At 36.7% G+C, this 18,426-nt stretch overlaps 1 protein-coding gene across 15 annotated transcripts in view; it reads right to left on the reverse strand.

The window, feature by feature from the left end:
* HFM1 (helicase for meiosis 1) overlaps window positions 1-18,426 on the reverse strand; it is a 122,148-nt gene that overhangs the window by 6,455 nt on the left and 97,267 nt on the right. For 12 of the 15 annotated variants that reach the window (XR_004259746.1, XM_032247856.1, XM_032247861.1 and 9 more), the window contains 5 exons: window positions 11,240-11,320; window positions 10,582-10,697; window positions 9,014-9,093; window positions 8,043-8,146; window positions 422-532 (listed from right to left, as the gene is read on the reverse strand). Coding sequence is in view for 14 of the 15 variants with exons in the window: in XM_032247856.1 (XP_032103747.1) it covers window positions 422-532; window positions 8,043-8,146; window positions 9,014-9,093; window positions 10,582-10,697; window positions 11,240-11,320 (492 nt within the window). In the remaining variant the exon portion in view is untranslated. Of the gene's footprint in view, window positions 1-421; window positions 533-5,772; window positions 7,382-8,042; window positions 8,147-9,013; window positions 9,094-10,581; window positions 10,698-11,239; window positions 11,321-18,426 lie in introns of those variants that run through there. The other 3 variants (XM_032247863.1, XM_032247864.1, XM_032247865.1) reach the window with 2 other exon arrangements.

The following is an 18,426-nucleotide window of genomic DNA, read 5'->3' on the forward strand; positions in this document are numbered from 1 at the left end:
TGAAAGTTATTTTATTTTCTTTGCAAGCAGATGAATAGTTTTAAAAATGAATTTTTTGTCCTTCACAAATATTAGCAGACCATTTGTGATCTTACAATGGAGAATAAAATAGTCTGTTTCATGAGAGAAAATTGAATACACAATTTGAATTTGAATTTTATAAGATAGGAGCAACAGAATAGAAAATGCTCACTGCTACATTATCATCATAGAATAACCTTGATTTCTGTCCTTAGAGGGGGCAAATGCTCTTTGTAGAAGGGTCACATTTTCAGTTTTGCTAAAAATTACAATCTCAACAAACCAAATTTAACTAAACAAGCACACACAAAAAAGGCAAAGAAACTTCATTCCAGGAGCTGAAATGAAAAATATTCCAAGAATTTCTAATGAAATGACTCCATGCTAAGTACGATTTTACCTGATATTTTTGTCTTCTCAGTATCAGTCGAAAAGCTAGTCACTTCTAAGTTTTCATCATCAAAATCATCCCAAACTTCATTTCCCAATTCAAAGTTCACATTCAAAACTTCTGAAAATGGAAAATTGCTTTTATCTACAGCTGTCAAATTTTGGTTTTCAGATATATTAAGATTTCTGCTGAAGAACACTGTTTAAGGGACTTTCTCATTTGAAGTTGTAGAATAGTTTTATCTGGAAAAATCTGTTATGTGTATGTATAAAAGGCGATAGGTACTTTTTAAACCACAAGCATCATAGTCTATTGATATATCAAACATATTTTTCAACTACTAAACAGAGTTCTTGAGTAGTAGTTTTCAAAAGCATTGTGTCAAGCATTGTTGAATATGGTATTCAGCCAATTCTGTTAACTGTATTACATGTGCTGACAGTTGCACTAAACTTCAAAAAAAAATTTTAGGCAATAAGTTTTTCCTCTTAATTCTGATATTAAAATAACTCTACTTCAAGATTGGCTTATAATAGTTTCCAAAATGGTCTTCCTCCTCCAGATCTTCTACCTAAAGTTAATTTTCAGTATTGCTGTAAAATGTATTTGTCCAAAATAAAGAATACTTATTTTTCTCCTGCTAAAAAATCCTCGGTGTTATTGACTGTATACAGCCTGGATTTAGAGCCAAACTACCTAAGTGAAAATTCCACCTCTCTCATTTATTGGTTGTATGGTCGTAGACAAGTAATTCAAACTTCCTGATTCTGCAAAAGAAGACAACAACAGTATCTACCTCAAAAGATTGTTAAGGGGAGCTAAATGCCTTTAGTTGTACAGTTTTACATAGTATTGTGTTAATAAATGTTAAATAACTACCTCTACAAAAAATGTATGCATATTAATATATATATGTTTATTATAAACTTTACTGACATAAAGGCTATACAGCACATAATTTACAAATAACAATAACATATATGGTATGCTTAAATGTAAATTCCGCATATCTAATTGAGTATCATTGAATACTTTCATTAAGTTTTGCCACTCTTCTGTTGTCAACCTGTGGTTGCAAGTGACGAGTGTAGCTCTCATGTGAATGTTGACATTTTTGTTGACTCTAGCAAGTAAGGTGAAAGTATTAATAAAACAACAAAGACATCTGTTGGGATTTTACTCATTCATCATTGACTTGAGCAACTTCTTTCCTGAATTAGATAGTAATTTTCAAATACTAGAAGAATATTCTCTCAATTTTTTGTGTTATTCACAATGTAATGGCTACAGTAACAATATACGGTTATTTAATCTACACTATTAAAATTTTATCTATCACTTTCTCAGGTCTAAAAATAAGCAAAACAATAAACCAAACCCAGATTTAAAGTGTTTGCTGATTCCTATGGTATAAATGTTCCCACCATAACTGATTTCAAGCTACTAATGTGACATAATTGATTAAGAAGTTGGGGAAAATGCACGATAGCACCCTATTACATAGTATTTCTACCATATAGATAAATAACCTTAAGAACATAGATAACAGTAAAACGAAGTAGAACAATTAGGAAGTGATGAGTTTTGAGTATTTTTGCCTTTGTTTATTTTTGAGACGGAGTCTCACTCTGTTGCCCAGGCTGGAGTGCAGTGGCACAATCTTGGCTCACTGCAACCTCCGTTTCCTGGGTTCAAGCAATTCTCCTGTCTCAGCCTCCTGAGTAGCTAGAATTACAGGCATGTGCCACCACATCCAGCTAATTTTTTCGTATTTTTAGTAGAGACGAGGTTTCACCATGTTGGTCAGGCTCGTCTCAAACTCCTGATCTCATGATCCGTCTGCCTCAGCCTCCTAAAGTGCTGGGATTACAGGCCATGCCTGGCCTTTGCCTTTGTTTTTAACATAATTTAATTCAGTTTATGTGGCTGAAAGATTCTTGAAAATTTAATAATCATCTCTCATAAGTCAATATAAACTTGCTCCAACATATTACTGAGTTTCCTCCACTTTATTCTTTATCCATTTATTCACCTACCCAAACCCTTCTTTATTCTTCAACTGTACCTATAACTATAGTTCACAGTATTCTATTTTTATATGTTAAAACGCACACACTGAGGCACACAATGTATATATGTACTAAAAATGGAAGTAGATACAGAATGCAATGGGAATGTAGAGGAAGAAGGATCTAAACATGCAATGGAAGAGAGATGTACTCTTCTAAGGTGATACCACATGACAGACTCCTAGGGTGATAACATATGAAGGATGAGTAGTCAGAATTTCAGCTTGATAGAGCTGTGGTTGAGAAGCAGGGCAAGAGGAAAGGCAACCTATTCCATGAAAGGAGAGCACCATGTAAAAGACACACCAATATGACAGGAAAGAGAATTTTGGGGTAACTGTAAGTTTTCAGGATTTCTGTAGCACAAAGTAGGAGAAGGCAGGGTCCACTGTGTCTGCACAGGCAGTTAAGTGCTAGATCATGTTGAAGCTTATTTGCCATACTGAGGAGATTCTTTTGCTTGTTTTTTTCTTAAAGGCAAAGGATAACTTTTGAAGATGTTGCAGCAAAAGGTTTACACAACCAGATTTGCCCATTAGATCACTTGGAATATCATGGATTGAAGGAAAATGAGACAAAAGCAGAGATAAAAGTAAGTTATTGCAGTGAATGAGAGAGAATGAATGCTTAAGCTAGAGAGTATCAGCAGAAAGGATAGAGAGGAAATAACAAATATGAGAGATGTGCAGGAGGCAAAATAATTAACATTTGGTTATTATTTACATGTGGGGTGAGCTATTTAGAAGGATGCTTTTTCTACCTTTAGCAGCTTAACAAAGAAGAGTTCATTCATTGAGCTAAGGAAAAAAGAGAAGGTTCAGAGTGAGGTACAAAGAAGACAGAGTTTCAATGCTGACATATCTGATATGTTAACTTTTAGGTGGATATGTCCAGGAAGGTAATTATATAGATGGATTTGGAGTTAGAAAAAAAGATCTACATGGGAGATACAGATTTAGAAATTATCAAGACATAGTGATTAAAGACATGGGCTTGGGTGATATTGTCTAGGAAAAGTTTTTGAAGCGAGAAGAATAAAAAAGAAAGAAAAAAGAATCATTTTGCAACATCAACAGGAAGAAAAGCCCATGCGGTCTAAGAAGTAATAGGAAACCAGTACAATGGTTTAATTGAAACCAAAGGAGAGATTTCCAAAAGAAAGGAAAGACCAAAGTATCAAATACTACAGAGATCAAAGAGAGTAACAGTTGAAAACAATTCACTGAATTCAGAACTTAGAAAGTCACTAAACCGCCTGAACAAAAGCAGTTTCAAAGGAATGATGCAGAGAAAACCCAAATTTTAATGAATAAAGAGTAACTAGGGTTTAATGAAGTGAGCATATTGAGTGTCAATTGCTCTTTAAAAAAAAAAAATTTAAGTTCTGGGGTACATGTGCAGATCGTGCAGGATTGTTACATAGGTAAACATGTGCCATGGTGGTTTGCTGCCTCCATCCCCGTCACCTACATTAGGTATTCCTTCTAATGTTATCCCTCCCCCAGCCCCCACCCCACAACAGACCCCAATGTGTGATGTTCCTCTCCCTGTGTCCATTGGTTCTCACTGTTCAACACCTACTTATGAGTGAGAACGTGTGGTGTTTGGTTTCTGTTCTTATGTCAGTTTGCTGAGAATGATGGTTTCCAGATTCATCCACGCCCCGTGCAAAGTACATGAACTAATCCTTTTGTATGGCTGCATAGTATTCCATGGTGAATATGTGCCACATTTTCTTTATCCAGTATATCTTTGATGGACATTTGGGTTGATTCCAAGTCTTCGCTATTGTAAACACTGCTGCAATTAACATGTGTGCATTTGTCTTTATAACAGATCGATTTATAATCCTTGGGGTATATACCCAGTAATGGGATTGCTGGGTCAAATGGTATTTCTATTTCTAGATCCTTGAGGAATTGCCACACTGTCTTCCACGATGGTTGAACTAATTTACACTCCCACCAACAGTGTAAAAGCGTTCCTATTTCTCCACATCCTCGCCAGCATCTGTTGTCTCCTGATTTTTTAATGATTGCCATTCTGTCGTGAGATGATATCTCAATGTGGTTTTGATTTGCATTTCTCTAATAACGAGTGATGATGAGCATTTTTTCATGTTTGTTAGCCACATAAATATCTTCTTTTGAAAAGCATCTGTTCATTTCTTTCGCCCACTTTTTGATGGGGTTGTTTTTTTCTTGTATATTTGTTTTAGTTCTTTGTAGATTTTTTTTTTTGAGATGGAGTCTTGCTCTGTTGTCCAGGCTGGAGTACAGTGGCATGATCTGAGCTCATTGCAAACTTCGTCCCCAGGTTCAAGTGATTCTCCCACCTCAGCCTCCTGAGTAGCTGGGACTACAGGCATGCACCTCTATGCCTGGCTGATTTTTTGTATTTTTAGTAGAGATGGGGTTTCACTGAGTCATCCAGGATGATCTCGATTTCCTGACCTCATGATCTGCCTGCCTCAGCCTCCCAAAGTGCTGGGATTACAGGCGTGAGCCACCATGCCTGGCCTCCTTTTTTTTTTTTTTTTTTTTTTTTTTTTGAGATGGGAGTCTCGCTCTGTTGCCAGGCTGGAGTGCAGTGGCACAATGTCAGCTCACTGAAACCTCCACCTCCCTGGTTCAAGCAATTCTCCTGCCTCAGTCTCCTGAGTAACTGGGACTACAGGCCGGTGTTACTATGCATGGCTAATTTTTGTATTTTTAGTAGAGACAGAGTTTCTCTATGTTGGTCAGGATGGTCCTCTTTCAATTAATTATTATTTTGATGAGAAAGCAAGAGATAGAGGGTACAGGGACTCGAGAATTCCGGTTTTTGTCTGCCTGATATGCTTTCCTTTCTTTTAGTGGGAGTACCCTCCCTTTCCTTTGGGGAAATTATTTCTACAATTCCATGTGATCCTTATAAGGCCATCATTCATGGTACCATGCCTTCCCTGGGGCCACAGTTACATAATGACCCAATCCTCAGGTTACAGAGATTGATCAAGGGATAAACACATGACTCAACTGAGGCCAGTTAGCATGAGCTCTGGTCTGCCAAAACTAACAGGGAAGACTACCTTTTTCCACTGAGGCTGCTAAACTGTTAAGATATAAGTTAGGGGCTACTAACTTATGCCGTGTGAGAAACCCTATTTAAAAAGTAAAACCAATTAGCAACAGGCATAGCTAAAAGATTGAGAGAAAGCCAGAGGCATGAGTTCCTTGATTTAGTCAGAATTAAGCCAGATACTTTTCAGTTTACATGAAACAATTTTTTCCCTTTCTTGTGCTTAAGTCATTTTGAGTAGAATTTTATCATTTATAATAAAAAAAGTCATGACCAGCCAGATGAGGACATGAAGTTGAAGAAGGAAGAGACTTCAGCATATTGTTATACTAAAGGGAAAGACACAGTGGCAAGGAAAGAATGAAAATACAGGAAAAAGGAGATGGATAACGATCATCTAAAGCCCCAGGGAAAGCAGGATTGGATAGAATTAAGATTACAGGAGGAGAGATATGCCTTGAATTGAAAAAAAGACAATTTTTCTTTTAAGACAAATAGATGGTTAGATGAATGCAGAGACAGGGAAATATATAATTGAGTGGTGGGGTGAAAAGCTGAAAGAGTTCATATACTACTGGTTCAATTTTCAATTCTCCACTGATAACTAAAAGTCAATTTCATTTTATAGAAATGGCATTGGGCTGGGAATCAAAAGATATGGAATCTATTTCTGGCCTTGTCATTAATTAGATACACAATTTTTGGGCAAGTCATTTAATCTCTTGGAGTCTTGGCTTCTTTCACTGTAAAATGAGAAATTGCACAAAGGTCCCTTCTAATTTAAATCTTATGATTCAACATGCTTCTCATATAATTTTTAACATTTTTTCTTCTTCCCTTCTTGAAATTGGAATACAGAAGATAAAACTGCCATGCTTTTTAAAAAACATTCTCAAAAACAGTATTTGAATACATTTAAAGTATGTTTTGCTACCAAAGACTAACATGTGAAAAATATAACAAGTATATCCAATTACCATTACTAACAGTACCAGAAACTATAACAGCTTTACATACATTATCTCATTTAATCCTAAAACCCTCTAAAATATAACCAGATGAGGAGTTTACACAAAGTGGTTAAAGACTATGAAAGGTTACACTAAAAGTCAGAACTAGGACTTGGACAGATTGTTTCCAGATCCTGTGAACTTAACTACTATACCATACAGCTCTTTCAACAACAACAACAACAACAAAAAAAGCCGCCCACTCAATAAAACAGGGATACAATTATTACTGGGAGCTAAAGTATCTAGGTGAGGCTTTAATATCATAATATAAATTGGATTTGGAATAGTGAGTGGGAAAGAAAAGTAGGAAAACCATGTAAATATAACACAAAAATAAGCAGAAGGAAAGATAAACTCGTGTGTGCAGGACAAGTAATAGTGCAGTAGTATAAGGAAGAAATAAATTAGAGGGCTACATATTGAACAGAGATAAATATAAAAGGCGTGACAATTTTATACTTCCTATCTACTTTGCAATGATATTCAGGCTTTGAATAAGTTGGATAAATGCTCTGATTCTCCAGATGAGATTAGGGAACTTTTCTTGATCTCATATTGAACGTAATGGCTGCCATAGTATCATTAAGAGGTAGTGAATACTCCAGCCCTTGCCTCCGTAAAATCTTAAATTATGACTACAGGAAAAAAAAGTGACAGCATGAAGAAAAGAATGTCAACAGAAGCCAATGCTGAACACATGAAATTATTTTCAGAAATCCCCAAGCTTACCATTTCTACACACAGCCACTTGAAATAACTCAATGGCCAGGATTGTCTCATATGTTTTAACAGGCTGACTGTTAATAGCATGATCCAGGGAAATTATGCTATATTAATGGCAGGAGCCAGAGTAATGATGAACCAGACACAGTGTTGAATTTCTCTCATTAATTTAATGACAGACACAGACAAAATGCATTATCTCATTAATGACAGACAAAAAGCAAATCTAGATTACACACTAGCTATATCCATAACCTAAGTTATATTCTCATACTAACATAGAAGTTTTAAGAATCATAGGTTTAAGAACTGGAGAGATGCTAAAGGTCACCCAGTTCAATACCTTCATTTTAAAGGTAAGACTAAAGCCCAAAGAGATTAAATAACTTGCCCAAGGTCACACTGATATTTTGTAAAACTGGACTAGTTTTATAAACATAAAACTATTTTAAATAATTTTAAATATATATGAATGTAATCATTCAGCATTTATTACTCTTTATACCCAAGGATCCCTTATTTGCTAAGATTTTCCTCATAGTATCTTTAATAGTCAACATTATGTAGAAAAGAGATTTTTTTAAAAATATGATAAACATAGACCATCTGAATAACAGACCCAAGAATCTGAAAATAATTCAGTAATCTAAGAGAAAAATGTTGCCAAGTTAATAATTACAATAAATTCAGATGCTGGTGTTTCAATAACATTACTTGTCAATTCAAATAATTCACTCTCTCAAGAAAGTATCAATGGTAATTTACCTTTGTCTTGATATTCAGATGGTTCTTGTCTAAATTTTCCACAGATTTCATGCTGATCCCACTGCTCCATTATAGGCAATTCAGATAAGTTTAAATATTCTGACCTTTATATAGATAAAACCATAAAAGTGTTAAAGAAAATACAAAAATTTATCTAAGCCTGAAAACTACTTATTCATATAAACAAAATAGCAAATAAACAGGTGTTTAATGGAAGTGACCAATACTTAGACATCTTTACATGCCCTTAGTTAGATAACAAAAGCCAGGATCTCTAGAAGCAGTGCTGGCATCTATTCTGATGAGTCAGTTCCTGCTCTGTACTAGTTTAAATATATTGAATGTCATTACTGCATACAGAATGCCCTTATCTGAAAAGGAAATTACATGTATGATTGTCCTGTAGGCATCATGATACAGGAAAAGAACACTGAGTTACCACCTAAGGCCTTCTGCTTGCTAACTAGGAATATGAACTTCAGTTTTTCCATCTATACAATGGGATAAAAAATTTTATGGCTCATTGTATGGGCCATGGTGTTAAGTCAGAAAAGATAATGTGCAAATGTGTAATTTTCAAATTATAAATCTGAGATATTATTAATATGGACTGAGCCTCTAAATGGAAATTTAGACTTTGCACACCAACATGATTTCCATTTTTAAAGTATACTCTTGTCACTTGATTTATATTCCCTATAAAGAGAAAGCCTAACGGAATGACATAGGATAGAAAGTTTCCTAGGAAAGAGACGATTTAATGAATGTTATTCCCTAACTGTGGAGTTCTAAATAAATTCAGGGTAGCAAAGAAAATGAAACCATTATGATGTTATTGCTTCATTATGGAATTAAATGATAACTGTGATTTGATGGTAGCCAGTGACTATCTTTCCTTGAATAAGTAGTTACCTGCAGGAACAGAGTTTATGATAAATATTTTACCTTAGATATTAACATTATATTTGTACCTTGATATACTAGGAAGGGAAGGTCTTGGAGTAAAACCAAACTCTTTAAGGTCCACTCTTTGAGACTTATTCATCTGCATCTATTAATGAAACAAAAATAAGTTAAACTCTCAGTTTCACATCAAGAACATTTAACACATGAGACAAACAACAAAATTCCTGCTGGTACATAAAGTTCCCAAATCAGTGAACTAGGAGAAACTCAGGCTAGTTCCCAACGCTAATATTTCACTCAGGCCCTTCTTAAATGTCGGCATTCTTCATGATTCTTTACTAGGTCTCTTCTTACACTACACATTCTCAATCAAAGATCTCATTTATTCCTGTGGCTTCAATTATCATCTATGTGTGAATGACTCTCAAATCTCTGTTTCTAGCTTAGCTCTCTCTCCTGATTTTCAAACAGTTATAGCCAACTTGTCTGTAGAATATCTTTATCTAGACATCTTGTAGGCCCTCTAAATTCAATATTTCCCAAATTGAACTTATCCTGTTCCAGCAAACTCGCTTTTCCTTCAGAATATCTACCAGAACGAGGCTAAGCTTTTCTCCCAGTTGCTAATACCAGAAAGCTGGGCATCATTTTTAACTCCTCCTTCTATTTTGTCTTTTATGACCAATGAAGTAGCAAGGTAGTAATTCTACCTCTGAAAAATATTTTAACCCAGTCACTTCTCTCCATTGCTACTGCCACTACCCTAAACTAAGCCATTACTTTGCTGAGATTATTGGAAAAACCACCTAATGAGTCCCTTTGTTCCTATTCTATCATATTCTAATACCTTTTCTACATTGCAGCCAGACTGATCTTTATAAAATACAATTTTGATCATGTCACTGGTTAAAACTTTTCATTGGCTTCCCAGTACTTTCACGATAAAGTCTAATTCCTTAAAATAGCAAAAAGGTCTGCATGATCTAGCTCCTATTTACCTCATCTCTCTCTACTCCTTTACTTGTAATTGAATTCTAGACATACTGTATTAATGAGAAAGAGTTTCCTTAAAGATTTCCCTCTCTCCCTTTCTTTATTACCTCTGGCCCTTTGTATAATCTCTATGTCTGGAATATTTAGCTATCCCTTCCTACTATCATTCTGATGCCTGCCCCTCCATCCTTGGCTTATCCTTCAGGTCTCAATCACATCTATTAGGAATCCTTCCATCAAATGTGGATTGAGTACATTTTCTATCTAAACTTAAGTGTGTTATACTTCTGTCACAGAATCACTCATCACACTATATTGAAAAAGCATGTTTACTTTTGTATCTCTCACTCAACTACAAATTCTATGATTGGGAATAAGACTGTCTTATTCATCACTGCATCTTAGCACTTTGGCATACTCTTGGTGCTCAATGAAGATGGAAGGAAAGAAGAAAGATTTAGAAGAAGAAAAGGAAGGAAGAAAGAAGGGAAGATGAATTATGAATAATGGTAATATTCTTAGTCAAGCCCACAAGTAATTCTAAAGTACACTGTGGATATCTACCTAATTGATACACAGAACAAATATATTTATATACATTTAATTACAGAACAAAGGGAAAAATGTTATTAAAACTAACCTTCAGACGTTTAACTGGAGGAACAGATGAAACAGCATTCCTGTTTCTTAAATCAGACAAATATGAAGAAATTGTTGACTCTTTAATTTCTGACTTCCGTGCAACTCCAATTTTACCTATGAAAAGAAGCTTCAGATTCTTTAAACTTCAGATCTTATACATATAAAGTCAAATTTCTTTAAAATTTCAAATCTAGTATTTACTTTTTTCATGTTGCCCACAAAAGAAAGAAAATTATTTGGCCGGGCGCGGTGGCTCACGCCTGTAATCCCAACACTTTGGGAGGCCGAGGCGGGTGGATCACGAGGTCAAGAGATCGAGACCATCCTGGTCAACATGGTGAAACCCCATCTCTACTAAAAATACAAAAAATCAGCTGGGCATGGTGGCGCATGCCTGTAATCCCAGCTACTCAGGAGGCTGAGGCAGGAGAATTGCCTGAACCCAGAAGGCGGAGGTTGCGGTGAGCTGAGATCGCGCCATTGCACTCCAGCCTGGGCAACAAGAGCGAAACTCCGTCTCAAAAAAAAAAAAATTATTTGAGAGTTATAAGTTGCATAATATAAATATCATAAACAGATAATTAGGATGTCATTACTATCCACCAAAGACCTTTTAATTTTGAACACTTGAAATAAACTTGTTTTAAGGAACTCACAGCAGTCATGTCCACATGTATGTTTATTTTTACAAGGATGATTGCATTCTCGGTTCCCAGGTTTTTTGCTGGCAGTCATTCCTAAATTAATATAACAAAAACAAAACTCTTTGTCACTACATTTATTATTGTTAATTTAATATAATTTTCATCCAGTTTCCTTCATTTCAGATAATATACAATATTGATTTTTTACACTTCCTCAAATGTTTTGTAATCCATGTAACTTTTTTTTTTTTTTTAAATAAAGAGATGGGCTTTTGCTATGTTGTCTAAGCTGGAGTGTCGCGGCTATTCACAGGCACAATAATTAGTACTGCAGTCTCAATCTTCTGGGATCAAAAGATCCTCCTGTTTCACCCTCCTCTGTTGCTAGGACTACAGGCACTTACCACCATGCCTGGTAATTTTTAAAATATATTTTCAATAAGTTGTCTCCCTGTCTCACTATTAGTCCCAACATGAAACATCTAGCCATCTGCAAGCTTCTCTCAACCTCCCTGATATATATATATATATTATACCACATATATATATATATAACTTAATACTCTCAACCTCCTTGGTATATATTTTACGTGTGTGTGTACGTGTGTGTGTGTGTGTGTGTGTGTGTGTATAAAATAGGGCCAAATATGGCCACATATCAGTAACTTTTATAGTAAATGAGGTAACAATGAGGGTGAAGTTTAAAACCTCTCTTGCTGCTTTGTACTTAAGCTTGAAAATCCTGGAAAGAAGCAAACATTGGCTGGGTGCGGTGGCTCACACCTGCAATCCCAGCACTTTGGGAGGCCAAGGCGGGTGGATCACGAGGTCAGGAGATCAAGACCATCCTGGCCAACATGGTGAAATCCCATCTCTTTAATAAAAAAAATTACACACACACACACACACACACACACACACACACACAAACAAGGAAACCAACGTTGACCTTGACTCTTCTGTGGATCTAGCACCCTGCCACATGCTTAAAAAAAAAAAAAAAAAGCAGCAGCAAACATCATGACATTTTGATGATACTGCTGACAGAAGTTAGTAAACAGCATATAATACATATTTAATAAATATAATTAAATGCTTTAGGGATCTAGGGAATTTGCTATATAAATTCACAGAAATGAGAGATTGCTTCCATCTTGACTCCTCTAAGTTAGAATTAATATCTCCAAACATATAATTTATTCCTCATTTATTGTATTTTACATCAGCTTTTTCTTGATCTTAGCTTTCAACAATAGCATGGGGAAGGAGAGAGATGTTTGAACTGGTCCTTGAAGGACAGACAGAAATATGAACATGAGAATGAGACCAAGAGAAGATATTCCGGGTAGAGGGCATAATACCCAAAGGCAGCAAATCACAGATAGTAGTAGCTGAAATCAGCTTATTTTTGCTTGAGCACAGATTTTAAGTGAACCAGAAATGCTGGAGGTAGTGGAGAGCTTGAAAACCTTTACAACATTTCTTGGTCCTTTACTCCTCATTTTTGGTCCCATTGTTCAATCGAGCTTTTCCAAGTCATGACACGTCTAGACAATGACTATATATATATAGCAGCCTGGGGTGAATGGATGAGGCAACGGCTGGTCCTTAGGGCTGTGCAGATTAATGTATTGGGTACTGATAAAGTAAAAAGAAAACACCTGGTGGCTGGAAGCTGACAGCTAAACCACAGCATTCTCAAGTGAACAAACAATTTTCAGAATATAAATACCCAGATAAGACCACTCTGTAACCACAGTAAAAGACAGAGATAAGACTATCATGTAATTATTTCTGAAACTAGAGAAAACAATCCTCAAGAACCATAAAAAATAATGAAACATCCCCCTCTTCTGGCTAGCACAGATGACTACTATTTATTAAATCCTCTCATTTCCAAAATAAAAGGTACCAAAATACCCAATATCTTACTTCTTGAGAGCATCAAATCTAGAGCTGACCTCTGCTTTCCCTAAACCTTTCCTAAGAGTCACCCAGCACACACTGAAATCCTATAATAAGATTCTGAAATCCTGTAAGAAGAAAATTCTCCCGGCTCCCTGAGATGACCCACGGTTCTGTTGCCATGGTGCTCTCCTTTGCTGCAGTACATTAAATAAACCTAACATTCCTCAAATACAAGTGTATTCCTATTTGTCACTGACTGAAAGGCTTTGACATTAAACTTTGTGAGGTGTGTCATGACTCACTGCTTCAGGTGTTTTGTCCCAAGTCATGATCCTGTTACCTCTCACTTAAACCAGAACTGGTTTCTTTGAATCCAGTCCTCCATGCTACAATTTATTCTACACATTGTTTTGCCCACTTAGAAACGCGAGTTATTTCCTACTTCCAACAAAAATCAATTCCATCTTCAAGGTCCTGCACTCTCCAATTCCAGCTTCCTTTCCTGGCACCCATATTAACCCTACATCCATGTAAACACATTCAATTGCCATTCTTCAAATAGTCCCACGCCTTTCTATAACTGTAGTTTTGATACTATCTCTTGTCTTAGAAGACCTTCACTTCCTTGCCCACCGGATGCCTACCAACCTTCAAGTCTTTTTTTTTTTTTTTTTTTTTTTGAGACAGAGTTTCACTCTTGTTACCCAGGCTGGAGTGCAATGGCAGGATCTCGGCTCACCGCAACCTCCGCCTCCTGGGTTCAGGCAATTCTCCTGCCTCAGCCTCCTGAGTAGCTGGGATTACAGGCACGTGCCACCATGCCCAGCTAATGTTTTGTATTTTTAGTAGAGACGGGGTTTCACCATGTTGACCAGGATGGTCTCGATCTCTTGACCTCGTGATCTACCCGCCTCGGCCTCCCAAAGTGCTGGGATTACAGGCTTGAGCCACCGTGCCCAGCCTCAACCTTCAAGTCTAACTCAAATGGCACCTCTGGGTTGGAGGTCTATGGTCATCACCTGATCTGATTTCCTTCTCCTTTGGGCCCCTGTGGCATGTTCTTTGTGCCTCTTGCTTATTGTATGCTCCCTTATATTTAATGTATTTACAGGAAAAACATAGTGGTGAAACAGAGGAACACTAAAATAAAGTAAAAAAAATGAGTTCTAACATAGACTCTTATTTGGGAAAAAATATTAAAAATAATATCTATATATCTCACAGAGATGAAAAGATAGAATGCAATTAAGTAAAAACATTTGAAAATTAAGTGATAAACAAATATGTTAATGTATATTATTACATCAATTCAAGATTATATAAATAATTTTAAAACTAAAGTTGTTCTGGATGCTGTGAAGGAGAGGTACACCATGCTATGTGATAACGGGAACTGTTCTGGTCAGGAATGTTGGGCTAAGTAGTGTAGAAAGAGGGGAAGTTAACAAGAAAAAGGAGAAAGTGGGGTTCAGGCAGAGGGAATAGCATATGCTAAAGCTCTATGACAAGGAAAAGCATGGCGCACTGGAGAAACTGAAAGGTCAGTATGACTGATGCTAGCAAATAAGAGAAAGTACATAAGATGAAACTATAGTGGTAGCAAAGGTAGCCTATGTTTGTAGGGGAACAGTTCCACCATGGCACCACGGCAATTGCATGTCTCCACATAGACCATGTAGGTAAGATTCAACTGTTGGCAGAATGTCCTGTGGTCATCCTCAAACTGGCAAGATAGGCAGTCTTATGAGGAGCTATCAAAGGCTATTTCACATTTTCTCTATACCTTGCAGAAGACCCCCTATCTTGCAGAAGACTTGCCATGAGGCAGTTTCTCATCTGCCTACCTGTTCCAATAAGGCACGGAACTTTCCACTTTGCCCCTTTCAGATAAAACTGCTTAGCTGCAGCCTAGAGTTCACTTCTCAAAATCAAACCAATCCACCATTCATGTCATCAAGTCATCTGACCCCTCTAGTTTGGTATCATCCTGTGGAACTGAGGATGTAAGCAGCTAATACCATGTTGATCTTGCTTTGCCATCTGTGTAAATAATAAACTGTCTAAATCCATTAGGGTGTCCTTACCAGCCAAATCTACAGAAGTGAGGCAAGGCTACATAGCAGCTACCACCACATTGCTGCTTAGGGACTGGCTAACCATGTGACAACATAGAACCTTTTAGGGGATGCTAATGATTTAGATTCTAAGAGCTATGGGAAGCCACTGAAGTGTTTTAACCAAACAGGAGGCATAAACAGATTTGCATTTTGAAAAACATCACTATATGGAGTATAATCTGGAGTACAGACTTGAGGTAAGACAGAAAGGATGCAAGAAACCAGTTAAAAGGATGCTGAGAAATCTAAACAAGAAATGATTGTAATTCTAGAGTGGTGGTGGTACTAGAGTTACAGAGAATAGACTGATTTGAGAGACAGAAGGTAAAAATATTTTTCATGCAGAATCAAGTGGAGTGGTTGTCTTCCTTGCGCAGCACATTGCCTCCCCTGAAGTTTTGCAGCCTTCCTTTTAGTATAGCAATATCCACCTTAAGTTTAAGTTCACTCAATAGTTCACAGGTAAAAGCAAATACATAGAATACCTCACCCATTTATTCTCCCCTCATAGATGCTGCTTTCCTTGAATCCTCTATCTGCCTCCTAATGCAATCTAGACCTGTCCTGTAACTGTCATCTTTGAACTTCCTTTCCTTAAGTTCCTGGGCTGAATCTACTAAAAATGGATTCTTGGGCTTTTTCTTTCTTGGTTAACATCTTGTTTTACTGCTGCTCAATTTCAAGCAACTGCCTAAGAAAGGATGTGTGAGAGTAAAATTTTCTGAATCTTTCTTTGAATGTATTAAGTTATCTTTCTGTTACTTTCATACTTAGTAGTTTGGCTGGGCATAGAACGTAAGATTCAAAATCATTTTTCCCTTGGAATTTTAATTTTTATTATTACAGTTTTGGAGAAAGGGTCTCACTCTGTCACCCAGGCTGGAGTACAGGTGTGAGATCATAGCTTACCACAGCCTTGAATTCTTGAGCTCAAGCAATCCTGCTGCCTCAGCCTCTCTAGTAGCTGGGATTACAGGCACAAACCACTGCGCCTGGCTTCCCCCTGGAATTTTAAGTCAATTGACTTTTAGCATCCAATGTTGCTCACAAAAAAGACTATTCCAATTTTTAATTTTTGTTCCTTGTAAGCATTTACAATTTTCTCTTTATCCATAATGTTCTGAAATATTGCAGTTACGCTTTATTTATAGACCTTTCATTCATCCTAACTAGCATTAAGCCTTTTTACTGCAAAGATTTCTGTCTCATTTCAATTCTAAAAAGTTTTCTCAAGTTATTTTTTCTGATTTGTTTGTTCTTTCTTTCCTGAACACTTGTAAGTTAGGTATTAGGCTCTTAAATTGCTTCCTTTTTCTCTTACATTTCCTGTCTCCTTGACTCTTTGCTTTCATTGAGAAGGTACTGATTTCATCTTTGAGCCCTCCAGTTTTCTTTCGAAACATAATTTTTACTTCTCTGTGCTTGCTCTGGTTCCTTTTTTAATAAAATGACATCCTATTGAGTTCTATGGTTGCAATTTAATATTTAATTTCTTTGAGGTTACTAAAGTTTTATATTAAGTTTTATGACATTCCTGAATTATCCTATTGCTCGTTCATACATTTTCTATTTACTTATTTTAGACTTTCACATATTATACATTTTCCTCAATGTCTAGTCACTCTTGGTTGTCTGCCTATAACGTTCCTATTATATCTTAATTTCACATATGAGAAAATTAATTCTGGGAGAGGTTAAGTAAGGTGCTCAAGATTATGCTGTTAATAAGTAGCAAATTTGAGATTCAAATTCAAGGTAGTCTAATTCCAGAGCCTGATCTCTCAACAATTCTCTCTCTAGTTGTACCAGTTGCTTTAGCTTTCCCAAAAGATTCATTTAAACTATTTAGAGAAGGGACCTATTATTTTGAGGTGGGAAGTCTAGGAGGAAAAGCTTTGCAAGTTGCTGTTTTGCAATGAGGAATAAAGAGTGGCCTTTGTCTCTTAAATACAAGAACTTCTAAAAAGATGCATATCTAAACACTGCCACAAGGTGGTGCACAATGACTATACACACTTGCTCCCAGTTACAATAACTAGGATCTGGGAATCTAATTGGAGATATTCTGAGGGCTCCCAAAAATTTCAAGGCAAAGTTGGCAAATCTTGTCAGGAATGAGGACTGTATGAAAGTTTTGCTTGTTTGTTTGAGAATACTAGCATATATATACTACCTGAAAAAATCTTTTTGCTGTATTTTTGTTATGAATGGTACTTGGAAAATAAGTGCTCCCTCTACCTTGCCACCCTCCCTACCTCCTGAGAATTGTCTGAGTTTGTCTTATTAGCAAATATAAGCTTATAAATATTGATAATTAGAAAGATAAGGTTCTTGGAAAAAAATTAATCTAAGCTGTATTCTTTTCTTTTGAGAAACGGTCTGGCTCTATCACCCAGGCAGGAGTACAGTGGCGCCATCTTGGCTCACTGAAACTTCGGCCTCCCAGGCTCAAGCTATCCTCCCATCTTAGCCTCCTGAGTAGCTGGGACTACAGGTGAGGGTCACCACACCCAGCTAATTATTCTATTTTTTTGTAGAGACAGTTTTTGTTTTGTTTTGTTTTTTTGTTTTGTTTTGTTTTGAGACAGTCTTGCCTTGTAGCCAGGCGTCAGGCTGGAGAGCACTGGCACGATCTTGGCTCACTGCAAACTCCGCCTCCTGGGTTCAAGCAATTCTCCTGCCTCAGCCTCCCCAGTAGCTGGGACTACAGGCGAGGGCCACCATGCCCAGCTAATTTTTGTACTTTTAGTAGAGATGGGGTTTCACCATGTTGGCCAGGATGGTCTTGATATCTTGATCTCATGATCTGCCCGCCTTGGCCTCCCAAAGTGCTGGGATTACAGGCGTGAGCCACTGCGCCTAGCCATTTTTTGTATTTTTTGTAGATACCAGCCATGTTGCCCAGGCTGGTCTCAAACCTGCAAGCTCAAGCAATCCACCTGCCTCGGCCTCCAAAGTGCTAAGACAACAGGTGTGAGTCACCACACTCGGCCTAGCTGTACTCTTAGGTATCCTCTAAGATAGCATATTCCACATTCCATCACTGTCTAATCTGAGATGCAAATATTTTCATAGTTTTGCCACATATTATATTAACTTGTTATGAAGTCCCCAGTTCCAAGTATTTACAGTAAACTTATTAATAATATCAAATATAAATGTATTGAAAGAAAA

This window comes from Sapajus apella, unplaced genomic scaffold (assembly GCF_009761245.1).
Source record: "Sapajus apella isolate SASKATOON/1434 unplaced genomic scaffold, GSC_monkey_1.0 scaffold64, whole genome shotgun sequence".
Classification (NCBI taxonomy): Eukaryota; Metazoa; Chordata; class Mammalia; order Primates; family Cebidae; genus Sapajus; species Sapajus apella.